Here is a 22,456-nt window from a genome sequence, read left to right on the forward strand (position 1 = left end):
TCAGCGGGGTTGGGCCCATTCCTTAGTTTCTGCCCTGGGCCCCAGCGAGTCTAACGTCAGCCCAGCATCGCAGTAGGAGCTGTTCTAATGCACTCTGGATTAGAAGGTGTTCTTTCATATCTTATCAAACCTGACCTGCCTGTTTATGAATAGGGCAGTACCTATGCAGAAGTAGTATCTGAGTGTCTCACAAACATGAACGGATTTATCTTTGTGAGGCAGGGAACCCTTATTCCCCATTTGCAGATAAGAAAATAGAACTACAAAGAGAGATCCCACAGAAATTACTGTGGTAGAGCCAGGTAGGAAACGTAGAATCCCAGTCTAGTGTCTGACCAACAAGGCCAGCCTTCTTCTTGATGACTGCCTGGTATTGCTCCAAGGTGTTTTTTCCCCCTGTTTCTATTGAGCCTCACCAACATTATGGTTTGTTGTTTTGCTCCATCTCTTCCTTTCACTCCTTATCTACCATATTCAGCCACCTATAAGAAGATTCTTGGGGGAAATAGCAAACTTAGCCCTCTTCTAAGCGCTTCTGTATGAAGCAAAGGGATCGAAATAACTGATATCCACATCTGTGCATGGGGAACAGAATAACCATGTTCTACCAGTATTTACTGTCTCAGCACAGGACTGGCCAAGAACTGACCAGTCATGGAGATCAAACTGCACAGGTGCTGGAACTAGGTGTGCTGGGAGTGCTGCTGCACCCCCTGGCTCGAAGTGGTTACCAGCATATACAGGGTTTAGTTTGGTTCAATGGCTCTCAGCAACCCTGCTATACAAATTGTTTCAGCGCCCCTGCCAAGCTGTGTTAGCCCTAGAAGAGTAGGCTCTTGTATGTCTAGGGTGTGGCATACTAAAGGGTCAGTGCAAGGATGTATGTGCTAGTGAAGATTTTGCTGTAATGGTTCTGTAGATAAACAGACTACATCAGTTTTCAGGAGCTGAAGTCCAGCAATCTCACTGGCACTAAGTTCACTTCAAAGAAAAAAAGTGGTCATGTGTTTGATGATCCATCGCAGGGTGTCTTCTCTGAACATTTTCTGAGAATGATAGCAAAGAACATGCCCCCCTAAGTAAATAGAACGACATGTGTAGGCAGGAAAATACCCACACATGAATAATATAATCAGGCTAAGAGTAGCAAACCTTGTGGGAGATCTTTACATCTAGAAACTGATCTTACTTACTAATTAAATCAGATCTAAAACTCTTTGCTTCTAATCTTATTCGGGAGCTCTTTTAAAAAGTGACAGATTTTAGTTAAAGCCTCACTCCTGAAAGAAATTAATTACAATTCTATCATAAATATCAAGGGAGGTTTTTTTTAATAAAAAAGATTTCAGGCAATTCCAGTAAGAATAAGACTAATGACTGTGTTTCTCAAAGCCCATTTCCTCCAACAGGCACTAGAGCCATTATACAGTCAACAGATAAATAAGTTTTAACAACATTGTGGTCCACATTCTGTTCTCTTGATGCTGGGATAAATCAAGAGTAACTCCACTGAAGTCCATGGAGTTACACCAGTGTAAAACTTGGGTTAGTGAAAAGAGAACCAGGATCTATAGGGTGGTTTGTAGCATTTACCCACTGGCCCATGTTGGGGGTAGTACATAGCTGCACTGCCTCCTGAGGAACATTCCCTCCCTACCACTAATGGGATGGTGCGGTCTGTTGCTGTAATCCTTGTAGCCAACTGTACTGACCAGTGTGAAGGAGGTGTAATGGTTATACCTCTCAGATATCCAGCCCAGTTCACAGTCAGCTGGAAAGGGAAAAAGTGATTATAAAAGCCGACAAGTGGCTAGGTTGAGATGGAGCTGCAGGATGAAAATAGACTCCTGCAGTAGGCCCTGAAGCAGGGGGATTGAAGGGCAGGGTCTGTCCTCCTTTCAGCACTGAGAGAGGCAAGGAGGAAAAGCCTGGAAATGTAGCTGATGGTGGGAAGAGGAACTACTTTTTGTTTTGATTTGAAGAATAAAAGTGCCCTGAAAGAGACTTGAGGGTGGCAGTGAGTCCTTCCTGGGCTGGGCAAACAGGACAGCAGCTCACAGTTGATTGTGAATGTGGGCAGGCAATTGACTGAGAAACCGAGGCAGCCCAAAGCCAGACTAGGTAGGTGGTCCAGTTATACCCCACAGCTCAATAATTCTTTCATTGTGCATGTTGTCAAGCACTTTGACGCCGCCCAGCAAAACATTTAAGCATGTGTTTAAGTGCTTTGCTGTATCAAGGCCAAAATGTTCAGCATTCTGCAGGATCAAGCCCTAAAATCACTGATTAAAAATGGGCTCAGGGGCTTTATGTGCAATCATTCTTTCCCGTAACTCCAGTCTGCATATGGTACTGTTGCTCATTATGTAGGCTTTCATAATGACATTCAGACCAGCATTGCAATTTTATTTTACACATTTTGTTAGTTGTTGACATGCTAAGGGTTATTCATTGGGATGTTTACTCACAGTTAGCTATAGCCACAGTTACAGATGATTCCTTTATCGAAGAGTATGAGTCTGAAGTTGTAGTTAGCCATTTTAAGCCTGTTGGGCTGAGTAGAAATTTTCTGTTAAATTTTAGTCCATTGTGTGTGTCCTGATTCAGGACACAACAAATGTTTGGTTAACACTATGTTTTTAAGGTGGGTGGAAGACAAAAAGCTAGACAGAAATTTTCAAAGCTGGCTAAGGGATTTAGACACTCAAGTTCCATTAAAAACAGTATTGGCTAATTTTAGATAGCTTTGGAAAACTCAACCCCTAGAAAATGTAATTTTTTTTTTAATCAGTGCAAATATTTCTCCTCTTACTTCTAGAAACACAAAAGCAAGTTGAGGGCATACACACACGTGAGCTCAAATGAATCAGTCACAAGTACATATTCATGTCAAAATAGACCAATTTAAATGATTCATAGAGTTGCACCTCCAAGCTCTTCAAGAATATTGCAATACTATTCAGATACTTTTACGATAGCCTTGCTCCAGGCTCTTTGAGAGCTAGAGCTACAGTGAACCCAGAATAGGAAATTTCATATGTTACAGTACACCCAGTTTTACAGCATATTTGTGGATTAATTAAAAAAAACATATAATAAATGGAACCATTTCCGATTAGTGTCTGTATATGCATTGAACTTCAGTGGTGAGCCACACTTTGACTTTTTTGGCAGTGTTGAAGCAGAGAAAATATTGGCTTGTAGGAGATGGCACACGATTGAATGGGCTGGCAGTGCCAGTGTACTCCATGCTGTTACAACGTGGGTCCTTTCCCCTGATGTCTGGTCTGCATACAAGGCTTATGAGTTTTCAATAGCTAATGATTATTGGGCTTAGTCCTTTTGCTCAGGAAGTAGCAGATCATGTTCTTAGCGTTGAAGATGCCAGGGCCCAAGCAGAATTGGTTACACCATCGCCCCATATTTGGAACTAGGATTCAGTCTAGTGTCTGCACAGGCACTGTAGTGGAGCCTTTACCAGATGGGGAAGTTGTGGTGATGGAAAAGAAAATGTAACCTCCTCAGCAGTGGAGGATCCACCAACACCAACCAAAAAGTGAGTGATGCTAGCAGGGAAGGAGGTATGGCCTGGATGACTAGGGTATTTGCCAGTTCAGCCTCCATCAGTAGAGCTACCCTTAAACCCTGGCCCTAACTTAACGCTGCTCACTCTTTGTAGTAAATCTCAAGGGGGGGATGCAGAGGTATCACCTCCTGCCTTCTATCAAATTAGATTTCACCTGGAGTGCAGCAGTCAAGGAAGATATCTGGAGGTATAATTTACCCCTCTGAATAACTGGCCTCCTCATGGTGATGAACATAAGGGCAAATCTTGCTCTAAACTCTACTGGTCTGGAGGGAACCCCAGCATTGGAATCATTGTATTTCCAGGATACCAGGCTGGAGCCAAGATCTGGGGAGCTGTGTAGGGAATATGCACCCCAATGTGATATGGAGTGTAGTCCCATAGGGGTTTCTTATGCATCAGCATACCAGAGGTTTATGGTGGCAGAGGTGATTTAGGCCAATGCACTGGCCAGAACAGCTGAGTCAGCATGGCAGGGGTATCTTCACTAGATATCGGGCTGGCACAGGTTACCTCCCCCCGAAGGATGAAGAAATCAGGACACACATTATGGCACTGAGTATCACAATCTGGTTCCTTGTCTACTCTTTGGGCAGCACCACTATACATTGCCCCTTGCTTAGGGTTTGTGGCAAAGTCACAATTTAGTGATGGAGGGAAGGGGTATGGAGGTAGCACAGCCTAATGGATAGACCCACTGGGACCATTATACTTAGACTTTTGTAAGGTATTTGACTTGGTACTGCACAACATTTTGTTTAAAAAACTAGAACAATATTAAATTAATATAGCACACATTAAATGGATTAACAACTGGATAACGGATAGGTCTCAAAGTGTAACTGTAAATAGGGTATCATTATTGGGCAAGTCCATTTTTATTGGGGTACCACAGAGTTCTGTTTTTGACCCAATGTTATTTAACATTTTTATCAATGTAGAAAAACATTAGATCTTCACAGATAAAGGTTTGTAGAGGATACAAAAATTGGAGGAGTGGTAAATAATGAAGAGGAAAGGTCACTGATTCAGAGCAATCTGGATCGGTTGGTAAACTGGGCACAAGCAAACAATATGTGTTCTAATATGGCTAAAAGTAAATGCATACATCTGGGAACAAAGAATGTGGGCCATACTTACAGGATAGGGACTCTATCCTTGGAAGCAGTGGCTCCGAAAAAGAGTTGAGGGTCGTGTTGGATAATGAGCTAAACATGAGCTCTCAATGTGACTCTCTGGCCAAAAGAGCTAATGTGAGCCTGGGATACATAAACAGGGGAATCTTGCATAGGAGTAGAGAGGTTATTTTACCTCTGTATTTTTTGCACTGATGTGACCCTGCTGGAATACTGCGCCCAGTTCTGGTGCCCACAATTCAAGAAGGATGTTGATAAATTGGAGAGGGTTCAGAGAAGAGTCACGAGAATAAGTAAAGGATTAGAAAATATGCCTTACTGTGATAGACTCATGGAACTCAATGTATTTATCTTAACAAAGAGAAGGTTAAAGGGTGACTTGATGACCGTTCATAAGTACCTGTGTGGGATACAAATATTTAATAATGGACACTTCAGTCTAGCACAGAAACATGTAACATGGCTGGAAGTTGAAGCTGGACAAATTCAGACTGGAAATAAAATGTAAATTTTTAACCGTGAGAGCAATTAACCATTGGAACAATTTACCAAGGATTGTGGTAGATTCTCTATCACTGCCAATTTTTAAATCAAGTTTGGATGTTTTTCTAAAATATCTGCTCTAGAAATTATTTTGGGGATGCTGTATGGCCTGTGCTATACAGGAGGTCAGATTAGATGATCATAATGGTTCCTTCTGATCTTAGAACGGGTTGGCAACGTTCGGCACGCGGCTCGCCAGGGTAAGCACCCTAGCGGGCCGGGCCAGTTTATTTACCTGCTGACGCGGCAGGTTCGGCCGATCGCGGCCCCCACTGGCCGCGGTTCGCTGTCCCGGGCCAATGGGGGCAGCGGGAAGCCGCGGCCAACACATCCCTCGCCCACGCCGCTTCTCACCGCCCCCATTGGCCCGGGACAGCGAACCGCGGCAAGTTGGGGCCGCCATCGGCCGAATCTGCCATGTCAGCAAGTAAATAAACTGGCCCGGCCCGCTAGGGTGCTTACCCTGGCGAGCCACGTGCCGAACGTTGCCGACCCCTGTCTTAGAATTTATGAATCTATGAAATCTCTTTTGCTGGATTTCTGGGTGAACTTGGGCAAGTCACTTCACCTTGCTGTGCCTCGGTTTTCCCATCTATGTAATGGGGATGATAGTGCTGACCTCCTTTGAAAAGTGCTTTGAGATCTATGGATGAAAAGTGCTATATAAGAGCTAGGTATATATATATATACCAGTGCCCATCTGAGACACACTCTGGAGAGGGTTGGCTTCATAATGTTCACCCTGGGGCCCAAAGATTTTAACTCTTCTGCTGTCCTTTGAATGGCAGAAAAGGTTGCACCTTGTGCTCACATAGTACTGAACATATGAACTGCTGAGAGGAAAGTCCTTGCTGAGCTTGCTTCTGAGGGTTTGAAATGCACAGAATTAAATGATATTTTCACATCTACTCTCTGTGCATTTTAAAATATAATTAAGTTTGTTGCATAATATTGTACCTGAAGCAGATTAGACATTTGATATCAAAACCTCATTTAAATCAAAAAAGATCAATCTGGCAGCAGTTACTGCTCCTTGTAGATAAAAGGAGCAGTAGTTGTTTAGCTTAGATCTAGATCAAAGCTGTTTGAGGTGGTCTGCTGAAGTTTGATATTTTTAAAAAATAAGTGGTCAAAGCCAGGTCTTTGTTGGCATGAATTTAGTACTGGAGTCATAGCCCTGAAGAGAGAAGCCTATGGTTATTAAGAAAATAGATATATGTCTTGATCTGAAAACCCTAACAGATTTTAGCAGGCTTTGGATCGAGGCCATAATGTGGGGGACACTGGCAATGCAAGCTACCTTCATGATGTATTTTCTTGTATCCAGAGCCTGTGAACCGTGTTTGATGTTCACACTTTTTAGGGGCTTTGGGAAACAAAGTTGACATGGGCAGAAACTGCGGCTGGATACCAATTATGGCTGAGGAGTCATTTAATCCTCATCAATCTCATTACTTTTTTTTTTTTTTTTTTTTTTGCATTTTGGAAGCTACATTAGCTCGAAGGATATTCGATAGTACCAGTTTCTCAAGGGGAAGGGGTAATAGTTAGAAAATAATTAAGAGAGTAGAAACCGGTCAGATAAACATTTTCCTAGCTAAAAACATTCTTCTAAGTCACTGTGCCATATCTTGGTCTCATTAAAATCAATGGCAGAATTCTCATTGACTAAAATTAGACTGGGTTTGCCACACCTAAAGGCAGTAGGTGGCCCAGTTGGGATACTGATATACTGACAGACACGTGCCAAGCACACGATACAGCTGCCATAATAAGGTAGAATTGATCGTGGTGGGCTGCAGGGCTCCTCTTGCTGATCCTCTAAGCTGGAGCAACTTGCTGTCTCATTTTCTGGTGAGTAGCACTTGGTGCCGAATCACATACATGGTGTTTTCTCCAGCATGCTAGGCGGATGTCATTTGTTAGTAAATGTCATGCATCATAACAGGATGCCACCCATCTTCCCAAACATCCAGCACCTTCCTTTTCCCTTTTATCTCTTTGCTGCTAAATGGAAGTGCTGGTTTTAGCTCTTTTCACTGTATTTAATTAATCAATGTACTATCACAGCAAGGCACCCAATTTTCCTCTGTGTTCTTCCTTTCAAAAATATCGTATAGCCAGAGGTTGGCTTGTAAATGGAAATAACTCTAGCCCCCTCCCCTCCAGAAACCCCAATAAACCAGTGTGTATGCTACTGTGCACTTACACCGCAGTAAATCAGGAGTTGCTACAATCACTCCTATCAGAATTACTCCTGATATACTTCAGGGTAAGTGAGATTAGAATCAGACTCTATAAATCTACATCCTAAACAGCAAAACAATTATTTGTGATTCTTCAAAAGCCAGATCGTCCTCTTGAACAATGATTTGTAAATGAAAAGTTGTTTAATTTTAAAGAAAGGTGAATCTATTTTGGTAAATCTATTAAAAATGTGCTTCACTGCCTTCTGAGCATCACTTCATATTCATTCCTCACATTGTTTGTATTTTCATTGCTTTGACACTAAATGACACTAAAAATTCTTGCTGACAAATGCATGGGGAAATATGGTATTTCATATTCTAGCGGTATCCTGGGGAAATGTGGCACAATGGAGTATGATAGCCTGTATCTTTTCTCATTCTTTTAGCACTGTATAAATTAATTCCTTCTCCTCCAAAAGCAATTAACATTATATTTTACTTAATCTTTTCCTTTGGTTATGAGTTTGTCACTGTGTTTTTCTTTATTATTTTTCCCCATTTGTTGTATACAACAGCACAGGATTCTCAAAATAACCATAAGACCCATGTGATGACTCAATTTTATCTGTGTAAGTGGCAACAAGCCAAATGATTGTGGTTTTCTTGCTGTGAAAATGATGTGGTTTTAAGATTTTTACTCATTGATTTTAGTGTGACATTAAGTATTCTGGAACTTGATCTGTTAAGAACCTTTTCCTTCCATAGTTCAAGGGCTGGATTTTGAAACCCATACACTGGTGAGAAGTTGACCTAATTGGGGTTACTCATGTGAGTGACTACTCACCAGTGTGAATGCGGAGTTCACAATCTGGCCCTAATTGGAGAGCTGGCTACTGCTCTATGCTCTGAGCTCCCCTGTTTAACTCAATGGTATGTTCAGTGTAAACATTCTGACCTAAAAGAGCTTATTGTAACCAAATAAGATTTCTCATTTGATTAGGTTATGGTCTCCAAATAATTAATTGGGGGGCTTGATCCTGCATAGTGCTTACTACTGGAAATTGAATGGGCCAGCTCATGGCATTATGCTCCATAGTAAGTCTTTGCAGGATCAGGCCTTAGGACAATTAGAACAGACACATATAATAATGCATACATTTAGGACAGAATTCTGTTCACCACAGACTCAGATTTCCTCCACCCCCGTAAGTGAGTGAGTTACTTATCTTCCCCCTATGCACACACATCATCACCCTCCTTCTGGTGAAAGGTGGGTAAGCAGAATTCATGCCTGAACTTGTAAATTTCCAAGATAATTTATCAAGGCTAATTTCAGACATTTTGAGTTAGACCTTCACTTGGTGTAAATTGGCCTGACTTCATTGATATGGTCCTCTCTTTTTTTATTTTTGTCATGACAGAATACAAACAATGGCCCAGCATTTACACATCTCTCCCACAAAGTTAGGCCATTTCTTACCACATTTCTTACCACAGACACTCAGTAGCTGTTTGCCAGCAAGCTGGGAATGTCAACTTAGCCTAATTCACAGATGTCAGTTTGCCAGGAAATGTCTGATACATAGAATGGTGATTTCTTTAATACATTGGCCAGTGTGCATGTATTTTGATGTTCTAAAAATCGTTCACTATCATGCAACCCAGACAAAGCATTTTATGCAGTGTGCATGAGCAGCCAGAAGGGCATTCAGCTGCCAACTTAGTCATATAGGTAAGCTGATGGCATCATAACATTCATTAATCTTATCAGTGTGCAGTGAAAGGTGTTTGGTAATGTAATGTACCAAAGACCATGTAAAACAGATTTTCCGAATGTCACATCAAATCATGCACTTTAAGTTAAAGGCTGGGTCACATAGCAACAGTATTTCACCCTATGCTGTTTTGCTATCCTAGGAATGCAGGTATTGGAATGGAATGGCATCCCCTTGACTGCAAGAACTTATGAAGAAGTCCAGAGTATCATTAGTCAACAGAGTGGGGAAGCAGAAATATGTGTAAGACTGTGAGTTTTTCCCCATCTTTCTGTTTCCATTTTTTTTGGCTTTTCATGGCTTTTTTTGATTTACAATTGTTAAGGTGGAACCTTTGCTAGCCTTGAGGATTTGTACCTGTATAAATAACTAGAAAAAGGGTTCAGTGTTACTTTTGGAGGTTTATTTGTTCCATACTAAATCATTAAAAATACAACAAAGGGATGAGTTAAAAGAGATTTTTAGCTAATTATGTTTTTATCCATAATGATGTCTCCCTTTCTAGGACAAATTCTCCTCTCATTACACAGGTACAATCCCATTGAATTCAATGGGGTTGGCCAGTGTAAGGAGATAAGAATTTAGTCTTCCCATGACTTCTGTTGAAACATGTTATATTAGGATGGAAGCTGTAACTCATCTAAACACCATGGGAAATGTATGTATTTCAATATAATCTTACATTCGATCCATTAAAGATTTCACCTTAAAAGAATCATTTTTCTCAGCACATTTGACTTTAACGGCATTGCAAATTTGTATCAGCTAAGAAGGGGCCATGCTTGGGAGCTGCTTTCTGTCATTAATCACGTCTCATTTATCGACTTAATAAAATAACGAGGGTATAAGGAAAGAGTTTCTTTTGTCTCAGGCTTCTCATTGCTTTCTTTAGGGACCTCAACATGCTCTCAGATTCTGAGAATCCCCAGCATTTGGAACTGCATGACCCAGTAAAGGCTGGTAGGTGAAAGCAGATTGCTTTCCAATGTATGGACTGGACGGCCATAAGCACCACAGCTGAAAATTATGAATGATATAGGCAAAGCTTATAAGCACATAGCAGAAACTCATGAAATGCCTGGTATGTGACTTTATTTCCTAAATTGCTTAAAAAGAAATGTTCTCTGCTCTGATTAGCTTATGAAGTCTTCCATTCCAGACTTTGGAGTCTCTTTCGTGCTCATATCCTTTCTTAGTCCTTTTTCTTTTTGCATGAATTTGCTCAGCGATGACTTGAATTTATTACTCAGTTATTGAAACAAAAGATTTTGGATGAACTGTTGTCATACCAAAGTACGGGTTCTTAACAAAACTGGAAGAGTTCTAGAAACTATAGACCTGGGGCCAGGTCCTCAGCTGTGTAAATCAGCAGCTGAGGCTCTGGCTAATTATCAGCCGAGGATCTGGCCAATCATCTCTAACCTTACTGTAACAAAAGCGAACTTCCCTTGCTGGCTAAAGAAGATTCCTCCTAAAGGGTTTATGCGGTAGCTGGGGTTTGATGACTTGGTGTTGAGTGGGTGGAGAAGGGGACCTACTGTTTTCAAGTTCTTTTTGCACTGAAATTTGGAGTCAGATCTTCAATTAGTGGAAATAAAAGCAGGGCAATCTGACAACTTTGTTTGTTTATTTAGTGTGTCGACCCACAGCTGGAATAGCCAGAGGACTGAATGGTTTAGCAATTATCAATGTAAAGCTCTTTTACCTTAATCCAGTAGACAAGGCGAAGTCCCCAGGGGTCGATCCTAAGCAGCTGGCTGCGGAGCTCCAAAAGGTTTCCCTACAGCAGTCCCCTTTGGTTGCTTCCTCAGCAGTGGAGAAGGGATCTCATGTCCATTCTGGCACTCCCTCTGCCAGCTCCAGTGCTGTTCCCAGTCCCGGCCAGCCTGGTTCACCCTCAGTGAGCAAAAAACGACACAGCAGCAAGGTAAGATGCTTTCACTTGTGATACGCTTCTCAGTTGTCCAGTGAGTAAAACGTGGACACAAGAAGTGAGTAATTATCTACCTACATGACCTCTCCACTGTAGCAACAGAGGGACTCACACATGCAAATGAATTTACCCTCACCACACCCTCATGACAGAGAAGAATATTATTGTTCCTATTTTATAGGTGGGGAACTGAGGTACAAAGATAATGTGACTTACCCAAGATCACACAGGAAGTCTGTGACAGAGCCAGGAATTGAACCAAGATATCTTTAGTCCAATTTGAGTGCTTTAGCGAAAAGATTGTCCTGCTCATCCTTCCTCTGGTCTTTCATGTGCATCCTGTCTACTCTGTGGTGAAATACCGGCTTTAGTGAAGCCAGAACTCCCATTGACTCATTTGGTATGTCTACACTGCAATTAAAAACCCGTGGTCGGCCTATGCCAGCTGACTTGGGCTCACGGGGGTTGGGCTAAAGGCTGTTTAACTTCAGTGTAGATGTTCAGGCTTGGGCTGGGACCTGGGCTCGAAGACCCTGCAAGATGGGTGAGGTGCAGCCCAAGCCTGAATGTTTACACTGCAGTTGAACTTCCCCTTGGCCCGAGCCCTGCAAACCTGAGTCATCTTGCAGGGGCCAGCTACAGTTATCTAACTGCAGTGTAGACGTACCCATTGGAGCCAGGACTTCACCCAGAAAAACGCAGGGGGAGACTATCTATGCTGTGCACAGTGCTGAGGCAGATACTGATATTATAAAGAATAAATAATCATAGTGACAGTACTGATAAGATTTGCTTTGAGTGCCAGGAAGAGAGTAAACAATGACCTTAACATCAAGCTCTGCCTTTCTCACTAAACAACAGTATGAGTTAGTTATTAACTGTACCCTCAGATCTTCTTTGTCAAATATTGTCCATTTCTCAGCTGAACTGCTTTATGCCTGGGGTACCAAACAGATATTCAAAAGGCATTAGCAATATTTTTCAATGGGAAGTTGGGAAAAAAGGGCTATAAAGTTATGCATCACTTCTCTACATTTTCATCAAAAGATTTGCTGCCTGCAATAGAAATCAATGTTGCAAAGATCGCACTCCTTGTGCAATTTGTAAGGAAGAGCGCTCAAATCTTTTCTAAAGGAAGCTATTAGGATAGTGAAAAGCTGAACATTAAGGAGAGTTCCAAATGTGAAAGTAATGCACTTCCTATCTACTTAATTATCTATATTTAGAGCTCTGTATAGGATTTTATAAGGTCTCCCATTATTTTTATTGTTATTTATTTATTTATTTGTACTGTGGTAGCACCTAGGAACACCAGGCATGAGCCAGAACCCCATTGTGCTAGGTGCTGTACAAACACAGAAACAAGATGGTCCCTTCCCCAAAGAGCTTACAATCTAAGTAAATCCATGAGAGGTAAACACAAGAATCTCAGACTTATAATCAGGATTTTTTTAGAGAGTTGCTGTGGGAAAGTGAAATAGGTTATGCTTTTAATGTTTATGTTTTATGTGAGTTCCAGATCCTGAGAAAATTGTGTGTCTTTTAGATAAGAGCCTTTCTCTATTTGTTAGCCACTTTAGTTCGGGTGTAAATTATTGTCCTTAAGGGAAGAGGAATAAATATAGTAGGAGGTCAAACTTTTACTGAGGGGGCCTGGCCAGAAATCCCATAGATGGGTTAAACATAAGCTAGTTCATGCCAATAAGATACATATTAAACACATAATGTTTCACAGAGGAAAAGCAATCCAATATTCATTATTATTTTATAAATGTACTTAAAAATTAAGTAAAATGGATCTTGGCATTCAAATTAAGAAGATTAAGTAATTAAAAACCTCTCTTTTTCTGTAAATCATATCAAAAGTATATATTCCCTATATAATAATCATTCCTATCACTGACATATCATGGCTTCTGTTTCTTGATCTACAGAACATGTTCATAACTGTACTGAGATCTGTCAGAGCACAGTATTATAACTTATTCAATTTGGAGCTCCCTTCTACTTTTGATTTACGACATAGGCAGTCAGACTACAATCTTGATCCATCACATTTGCAAAAGTTTCATGATGGCCTAAATGTTTCAAAGTGCCTTGGTCTTCCTTTTGGTAGTAGATAAAATCTTCTGCTTAAAGGTTTTTGTATAGCACATTTGATGTACTTCAAAAATGATGTAGGAGTCTCTTTGATATCCTGTAATGCAGATTCCCTCACATTTAATACTTTGTCCCATTACCATAGAGAGTGATAGAGCATAACATCAGAGCCTGGCATTACAAGAGCTCCCCATCACAATAATGACAACCTTCCCTAGGAAGTGTGACAGCATTACAAAGCACCAGTTCTTCTTTGGAAAAAGAAATGTAACAAAAGAATTTGAGTGATGATGCGGAGAAGGGAGTTAGCATTTTGAGCCATGAATGGGTTATGTCCTGTACAAGTCTATTTCTTTTCTAAACATGATGCACGATCATGTTGCAGTTCAGATTACATGCTGGATACTAGGCAACTGGCTACAAAATGTCCTTCAGGAACAATTTTCTTTGCCTCTTAAAGAAGAATAGGCTGCCTTTCTAAGTCCTTAGGGTTCCTAACTCCCTCTGAAGCAGCAGTTAGTTGCTTTTCCTTCTGCCAAATTAATCTTTAAAAATGCCCTGATTCAGCAAGATACTTAATCATGTGCCTCACTTTAAGCATGCGGTCAGTCCCACCGAGTGACATTTCAATCAACTGACTTAACAAAACTCTACTTGAATATTTAAATTGAAATGTGTGCTTAAGTGTTTTGCTGAATTGGAGCATAAAGAATGAATAAGGATCATTTTAAAAGGCTGTAAAATTGTTAAAGCTTAACAGAGGAATTTACAATTTTCCATATAGTGTATGTGTATTTTTGCAAATACACATTATGGAGCCCCAGTAACTTCTTAGTTAAAAGGTGTAAATAGCTTTGCATTATAAGTTCAGTTTGGAAAACCGCAGAGCCCCTGCTTTCAGCCTAACGTTTATCAGATGGTGTTTCCTGACAGAAGATACATTTTCTTTTTACCCAATATTTGTTATAAATCAGCTGTGGCTTTTTTGAGTTTCTAAGTTTTGAAAAATAAGGCTGCATCCACCCTAGAATATCTTGTATCTATTTTCCAGCAGCAGTGTAGTCCAGTTAACCAATGATACCAGTCTTGTCAGCTCTAGTATAGACAGACTTCAGTGGCATGCCTGTGGCAGGTCCGCTGGTAATGCGGATTCGGCGGCATGCCTGTGGCAGGTCCGCTGGTCCCGCGCCTTCGGCGTACCCGCCGCCGAAGCCACTGGACCGACGGACCTCCCGCAGGCATGCCGCCGAAGGCAGCCGGACTGCTGCCCTCACGGCAACCGGCAGGCCGCCCCCCAGAGCTTGCCACCTCAGGCACGCGCTCGGGGTGCTGGTGCCTGGAGCCGCCCCTGCAAGCCTGTGAACTGACAGAAGCTGGGATTGAATGACAGGGGATGGATCTCTCAATAATTGCCTCTTTCTGCTCATTCCCTCTGAAGCATCTAGCACTGGACACTGTTGAAGACAGGATACTGGGCTAGATGGACCATTGGTCTGCCCAGTATGGCTGTTCTTATGTTCTTATGAACCATTTAAACCCTGTTGTGAAGGCTTAAATGGGATTTAAATGATGCATAGGCCATGAATTAAGAAGTGAATTTTAGTCAATAGCGTCTTTGAGTATTTTTTTCAAAGGTTGAGTGGCTAAGTTTAGGAGTTGTTTGCTGTCAATATTTGCAACTTGGACAATTCAGTTGGGACTTGGAACAGTTTACAGACTCACATGTCTAGTATAGTTTAGCAGGTGTCAGCTGAATTGCTCAGATTAAAGGAGTTTGTAAGGTCTTGAGTAGCAATGGTCAGAAATTTTTTACTGAAATGATTTTTTGTCAGAAAGTGCAATTTTGAAAAAAATCAAAGTTTTTCCATGGAATTTTTTCCCTGGATTTTTTTCTTTATTTTCCATTGGGAAAAATCTAAATGAAATATTTCAGGTAAGTTTGACCTGAATCAAAATACTTCCGTTTGTTGAGCTGACCTGAAACATTTTGTTTTCAGTCAGTTCAACATTAAACCGCATCTGTCGATGGTGCCGTGGTGCCTCCTGGGAATTGTAGTGCAGGTGCTTCATGTCCTGTTCTCTCCTATGGGCTAGGCTCCTTGGCTGGACTACATTTCCCTTGATGCACTCCTCCCTCTCTCTGACTGAGCTGTGTGGGGCATTGTGGGAGTCCCATCAGTGCAGTGCATCATGGGAGCTGTAGTGGGCACAGGGGGGATGTTAGGAGGAGTCTGGTAAGAAAAGCAGATTTTTGACAGTTGGGCCAGGACTCTGGTAAGGAAAGCCTGTACATATCTCTGTTGGGGAGTACAGATAGGTAGGAGAATGGAAACTTACAAATTCTCCTGGTTGGGGAGGAGGGTTTTGTGGCCTTGTGGAGGGGACAGAGCACATTGCCATAGATGTGACATGGTCCATTTAAAAATAGATTCATCCCTATGTATCTCGGGTGTATCCACATGGCGAGCTAGTCCTCCAAGTCTGCTTAGTGGGTCAACCTCTACCAGGTATTAGATCTTACTCAGAAGCTGTGATGCCTTTAGCTCTTCCATTGCCCTTTAATCACTTCTCTGAGAGAAGGAAGTTAGTGCAACAAGGAGCATCAGTAACTCCCATGCACATTTCTGCTAGGAATCTACTGGTTTTTTTGTGTGGGGACCATGCCTCAAAGAGAATAAGGTCCCCATTCTCTGCCATCCATATGGATTTTGACACGTGTGCATTACTCTCCCACTTCTTCATGTCATGTCTACTTCCTACCCATCTTCCAGCCCCTTTGTTCCCATCTTCACCGTGCCGCACAGGGAAGCAGAGTTCTACATAACGAGGCACTATGGCCGTGGATTAAATTCAATGTAAGCAAATTCAAGGCTGATGCACACTGCAAGGAAAACTTCATAATAGTTTGTACTCACTCATGGATTCTGAAATAGCTGCAACATTTAAAGATAAAGACCTAGGAGTCAAGATAGACAGTGTATGCACTGGCAGTCCGAAGATCAAGTAAGAGATTAGGCTGCATTAAGAATGCAGAAAACAACATAGAAAATATGATTATGTCTTTATATAAATTGATGGTTTGTCCCTAGCCTGAATATTTCATTTACTTTTGGTAACCTCATTTGAAAAAGAGCACTGCAGAAATAAAAAAGGCCAAACAGGGCACTGAAAGCAACTAGAGACAAGGAGATTCTTCGAAAAAGATTAGGATTCATTTCACTGTCCGTGTAAGCATGTGTAACCCTACAGAAGTCAGTGGAGTTAGACCCACTTATGTCATCAGCAAATTTGGCCTCAGACTGTTTAGCGTGTAAAGAAGATGAGTAAGAGGAGACATATTAGGAGATCGCATAGGAGTATAACATTAAAAAATAGTTGAGAAGCCCATTTATTATCATAAAAAATACCTAGCCAGATCTCAGAACCCTTTACAAAGGAGGCATCATTACCCACATTTTACATATGGGGAAACTGAGGCACGGGCAGGCAAAGTAAGTTGCCTGTGGTCATCCAGTAATCCAGTGAGAGAGCTGAGGCTAGAACTCAGGTCTCCAGAGTCATATTTAACAGTCTGATTTAACTAGTCTCCTAATAAAATAACAAGGAGAAACTTGATGAAATGTGTAGACAATAAACTTACAAATTCCTGTTAAAGAATGTTTTATGTAACATAGAATTAATTTTATAATTGTCCCCCAGGGCAATGAGTCCAATTGCTTTGTAAGATTCTAAAAAGGATTAGACACAGACCAGATGCGTGGCAGTAGTCTCTGCTGATGCACTAGCCATAGGAGAAAAATTACCAGGGTCACCAATTCTCAATACTCTCCTAACACACAACCATCTGGGGGCAGGAAGGTGTGTTTCTCCATGGCACTTATTCATGTGACATTAATGTGGCAGGAGAGGGTGGGGTATTCCTCCAAACACTGTGTACAAGCCAGCGTCAAAAAAGAATTCCTATGTTCCTATTAGAGATTGCCCTTAACTACAACATTTGGATATAGGGGTTAGGTTCATCTCTAATTCCTGCAGAATTTTACGATATTTATTGGTTGAATACATTGGGCCAGTTTGTGCCTATCCCTTGTGCAGAGGTGGCGGAAGAGCACAAAGAGGTTTTTCCTTCACCCCCTCTCTAGGGTGAGTCACCCTGAGCTACGTCCAGCAGCAATTACAGTCCTTACTAGAGCTGGGTGGGGGAATGTAGTTCTGTTTTTTTGGAGGATTTTGATATTTCAAAATTTGGTTTCATTCCGATTCAAGATTTTCTGCAAAAGGGACCAAAGCCCTGGCTCCAGGGCAGTCTGCCTGGTGGGCTGACTGGGTACCAGGGATCTTAGGAGCTCAGGCTACCAAGGAGCCATGAGCTTGGGAGCTGGGGCGTCCAGGAACTTGGCTCCCTGCCAGATGTGCTGCTGAGGATCTGGGTGCGACTCATGAGAGCTGGCAGGAAACAAGGCAGGGTTTAGTCAGAATCCTGTCTGGTTTCCAGTGGAGTTCCCACTGAAATTGAACCGTTTCTGCAGAACCTTTTGAGTTTGACAAATTGCAAATTCCAGCAAAACAGTATTGCATCTGCATTTTCCCAACCAGCGCTAATTCCTACACACAAGGAGACTAGGGAACTGCTCCCGTTTAGTGCACCCAGGGAGGAAAGGACACCGCACTACCCTTAGGCGTGGTTCAACATACGCACAACCCAGAGCTCCAGCCCCTGCTCTAGGTCTCATCTTGAACTGTTGCTTTTCAATGCATTGACAAATTCTCTTTGATCCTTTGAGGACTGCAGTAGCTGCGAGACATATTTTACAGCATGACCTTAGCATAGCAAGAGGTGTCGTATTGACCTAGAATGCCTGGCAGGTTGCAATTCACATCTGCAAGTTAGAAGGAGGTCAATCTTCTGAGCATTTGTTTACTGGCTGTAAGAATAGTGAGTTTGTCTTTGTTTGGAACTTTCATTGTCTGCTGCATCAACCAAAGAATCAGGTATGGAGAGAATATAAAAGTATTGAAAACTTTGCTGTAGAACCTGATAGACCCTGGTTGCAGGACCAGCCATTGGAAGAACGGACGCAGCTCCAGGTTGGCTCAAGGACACCATCATATAATGAAACAAGATATCAAACAAATGGTGAAATTGATCTTAAATTGAAGAAACATAATTATCTAAGGACTCTTTTGTCCTTGTCAGCAATTCATGGCCCTCAAAAAAGGAGAATAAATAGGAAGAGGCAGGGATATACAGAGATTTGAAGAAGGGGACCAGAAGCTTAAATTTGATGTGATAGTAGATGGGGAGCCAATGAAAGGATTCAAAGAGGGGAGTGACATGAACAAGTTGATGGGCAAGGATGATGATACTTAAGAATCAATGAATGAACTATAAACAGAAACTGACTTGGAAGTGTAACATCCACTTGAAAATTCACTCACTTTCATCCTCTCCTCCGTGATCATCCAAGAAATTATGAGAAAATAATTGGCCTTGACCTAAAGTAGGTTAATCCATGCATTTCTACAGAAATACAGTTATGTCATCTCTGCAAAGTCAATTAGACCTGGTCTACACCTAAAAATTAGATTGACACAGCTACCTCACTCAGAGCTGTGAAAAATTTCACACCCTGTGTGACATAGTTAGGTCAACCTATCCCCTACTGTAGACACAGCTAGGTTGATGGAAGAATTTTTCCATCGATCTAGCTACCATCTTTTGGAGAGATGGATTAACTACCTTTGCCTCTTCTTTTCATGTCAGAAGCATCTACAGTACAGCGGCACAGCTGCAGCGCCATAGCTCTGCTGCTGTAGTGTAGATTTACCTTTAATCTCTGTGCTCCAGTTCCCTCTCTGTAAAATGAGAATGATGCTACATTCTTTCCCTCCTGAATGTTGTCTGTCTTATCTGTTTAGACTGTAAACAATTTGGGGCTGAGACTGTTTCGTGCTCAGTGTTTGTACGATACCGATAGCATAAAGATCTCAGGTGAGGTCACTAGGTGCCAATAATAATAAATAATAATAATAAATAATAAATTAATAGCTGGAGTCAGAAGAAAAGTGGCTTTCTAAGGTAAATGGTAGATAGAGCAGTGTGAACAGAGCTTTGTAAAAATGTTACCACTGAAAGAGTATTATGTTTAATCTATGTGTCTCTATATATTTTTTCATCTGGCAGCCCACTGAAGCCACAAAGTCCACATCCCATCCAATCACTGGAGAAATTCAGGTAAATACATACAAAATTTATTGCAGCTAAATGTGTTTAGGTTTAGAATGAGTTTTCAGAAGGAAACCTGTGCTGTGTGATTTGGGCTGATTCTGAGGTAATTTGGACCCCGTGAAATGTCACTAAAGCCAATGGGATGACGTGGGGTTTAATCAGTGCCAGATTTGGACCTCTGACGTTATTATCAGTGTGTGCAATACAAAATCAATCAACAGTGGCATGGGAATTCCTACTGCTCTCAAAAGGTCTACAAAATAAATGGAACGTGATTCCAATCTGTAATCCTTGGACACTCGCTGTGATTCACTTCAGAAGATCTGACACTGAATAATATAGAAGCAAAGTTATGGATTTTCCAAGATGCAGTTCAATTTTTTCCATGCAGTGCCGAGTAGCTGAATATATCTGATTTGAATTGACCTCAGTGGTGGTTTAAAAATAAAAAGTTCACTAAACTCTGGAAATGAAAGTTTGGGGGGCATAGAAAATGCTGCTGATGGGATTGCCTCCCAGTTCCATGTGAGCTCTTATTTCAGGGTCACCTTACTCAAATGCGAGTCCCACTGACTTCAAAGTGCAGGTGGACCCCCACGGAGTGGGTAAGCTCCCAACCTCATGGCTGGAAGCCCTTTCTGCTGCTGCTAGGGAGCTGGGGAAAGCAGCTGGTAGCACCTTTCCTTCTCTGTCTACATCTGTCCCCTTAGTCCACTTCCTACAGTGGCTCGGAGAGCCAGGTGTCTGTGGTTTAAAGCAGGACATCCTAGGGGAATAGCTGGCTCTGGCAGCCTCTTTTGTTAACTGTTAGCAGATATGGTATAAGGAGCAGAGACACTGATAGTTTGTGGATACAGGCCAGTTCTACCATAGGTGCAGAGTGAAGAAAATGACAGCACCACCAGAGACATGGGGGAATGAAGAATGGAGCCAAGAGAGTCTTGTAGAGTCAAGAGAAGATGACACAAGTTAGGATGGACATGTAGGGTGTGTGGGGAAAAGCCCATTTCAAATTATGGGGAAGGTGCACTTTGAACCTGTGTGAGTGAATATTGGCTACTCCCCTGACTGATTGGGAACAATCCTGTACTGTCAATGGGATAGACTGAGATGGCTTATGATTGTGAGTGCATAAGACTGACTGATGGAGCCCAGACCACCATGCTGGTTTTAGACTCTGTACCTGAGATCTCTAGTGTAAGAGCTAAAGCTGTTGGCCAGGTCATTCTCCTTTTTTGTGGAGACGCGAACAATCATTTTAGCAGGAAGCAGAAACTGTTCCTGTGCTCCCAATTCACTGAAAGATTAAATCATCTGTTGAAATGAGCCACTTGTCAGGTAGATGTGAATAGGTGTTGCTGCATTTAATAGACATTTATGCAAAGGAGTTCAGGGGAAAATTGAATTCTTTAGTAAGCAAAGGAAAAAATAATCCTCAAGTATTTTAATGCCCTCTCTAGCTTCAAATCAACTATGACAAGCACCTTGGCAATCTTATCATCCACATTCTTCAAGCAAGAAACCTTGCTCCACGAGACAACAATGGCTACTCTGACCCTTTCGTTAAAGTCTATCTACTTCCAGGGAGAGGGTAAGTGGAGAGGAAATTTCAGCTTGAACTCTGTTGCTTTTCATTTGTCTTTGATGCCAGTCCTGAATAACAGAACTTAAATTAAAGCTTCAGAAAATCTGTTTAGTATCAAGCAGCACTGAACATCTCTTTATTTTTTTAACAAGACACTGCAAATAAAGGGCCCAATTCTATTTCCTGTGAAATCCATGTGAGTTTTGTCATTGATTTCAGTGGGATCCGAAGCAGGCCTGTAGATTTAATCTTTATTTTGAATTTTTATAGAATAGAAGTCACACACATGCACAAATTCTGTTAAAATAACATTGTGGTCTGGTGAAACCTGCCAGATCCATGGAGTTCAGAGTTCTCCTTAGGAAACTGTCTTTAACTCAGTAGCTCTGCCTGTTTTTTCTGGTTTTTCTGTGTTTGGGAAACTGTAATGAAGGATACTGCAAGGTGAGACTAGGGTGAAATTTCATCTATAGCGCACATTTTTTTTTCTAGTTTTTGTGAATTTAAACCAAGATTTGCCATGTTAATTCCACATACAATAATCTCTCTATGATTGGTTTTAAAGGTACAGTGCAAATTTAAAAAGGAGAGCTATTAGACAGAAAACATCCCTTTCAGGGAGCATATGAGAGTTAAAATATTTGATAGGTTGGTATGTGGGGTTCCCCACTGAAGTGTTTGTGTAGTGTTTTATAATTTTTTTCACAGATTAGAAGGACTCCTTTGAACCATTAGTATAATGGCAAATCTATAATCAGGCTCCTTTCAAATGCATACTGCTGCCTGATAGACTATAATAACTTTGGTTTTAGGTCCTTATCTTGCAAGCAGTTACACATGTGCATAACAAGCAGTCCCACTGACTTAAATAGTGGAACTGCATAAATTTAAACACATGCATAAGAACTTGCAGGAGCAGGGCCTTATTTTGCAGAGGCACAATCTGCAGGGACCTGGATGTGGGCAATCAATCTAATGATTAGAGTCAGGAGCCTGGAACCAAAGCCAGAGTCAGAATGAGGTTCTGAGCCAAAGATCAGAGCCAGAGTTTGGTTCCAAGCCAAAGGTCAGTGCCAGAGTCTGGTGCCAAGCCAAGGGTCAGAGACAGGAGTCAAGGCAGGAATCCAAGCTGTAGTCAGCATTAGGGCGTAGGATCACAGACCTGGAGCGAGGCAGGAAAACAGGAACTGGGAACAGATGGGGGTCTGAGTTAAGGAGAGCATGAATGAATGAGAAGGGAGAGCTCAGGAGTCACGCAAGCAGGCAGGGTATGTAGTAACAGTCAATCAAGGATTCACCTAGCTGCTCAGACACCTTCCTGTGCCTCTTTCTAGTTTATGTAGTGCATCCCAGCCAATCAGTAAGGCTAGACATCTCCCC

The 22,456-nt window shown here is 41.7% G+C and overlaps 1 protein-coding gene across 1 annotated transcript in view; it reads left to right on the forward strand.

Moving 5' to 3' along the window:
* Positions 1–22,456, forward strand: part of PCLO (piccolo presynaptic cytomatrix protein) — a 515,291-nt gene that overhangs the window by 396,509 nt on the left and 96,326 nt on the right. The window contains exons 12-16 of the mRNA XM_026648937.1: positions 9,372–9,480; positions 10,122–10,189; positions 10,945–11,156; positions 19,447–19,497; positions 20,952–21,082. Of these exons, the coding sequence (XP_026504722.1) occupies positions 9,372–9,480; positions 10,122–10,189; positions 10,945–11,156; positions 19,447–19,497; positions 20,952–21,082 (571 nt within the window). The remainder of the gene's footprint in view (positions 1–9,371; positions 9,481–10,121; positions 10,190–10,944; positions 11,157–19,446; positions 19,498–20,951; positions 21,083–22,456) is intronic.

Source organism: Terrapene carolina, unplaced genomic scaffold, assembly GCF_002925995.2.
Source record: "Terrapene carolina triunguis isolate 2854851 unplaced genomic scaffold, T_m_triunguis-2.0 Scaffold68, whole genome shotgun sequence".
Classification (NCBI taxonomy): Eukaryota; Metazoa; Chordata; order Testudines; family Emydidae; genus Terrapene; species Terrapene triunguis.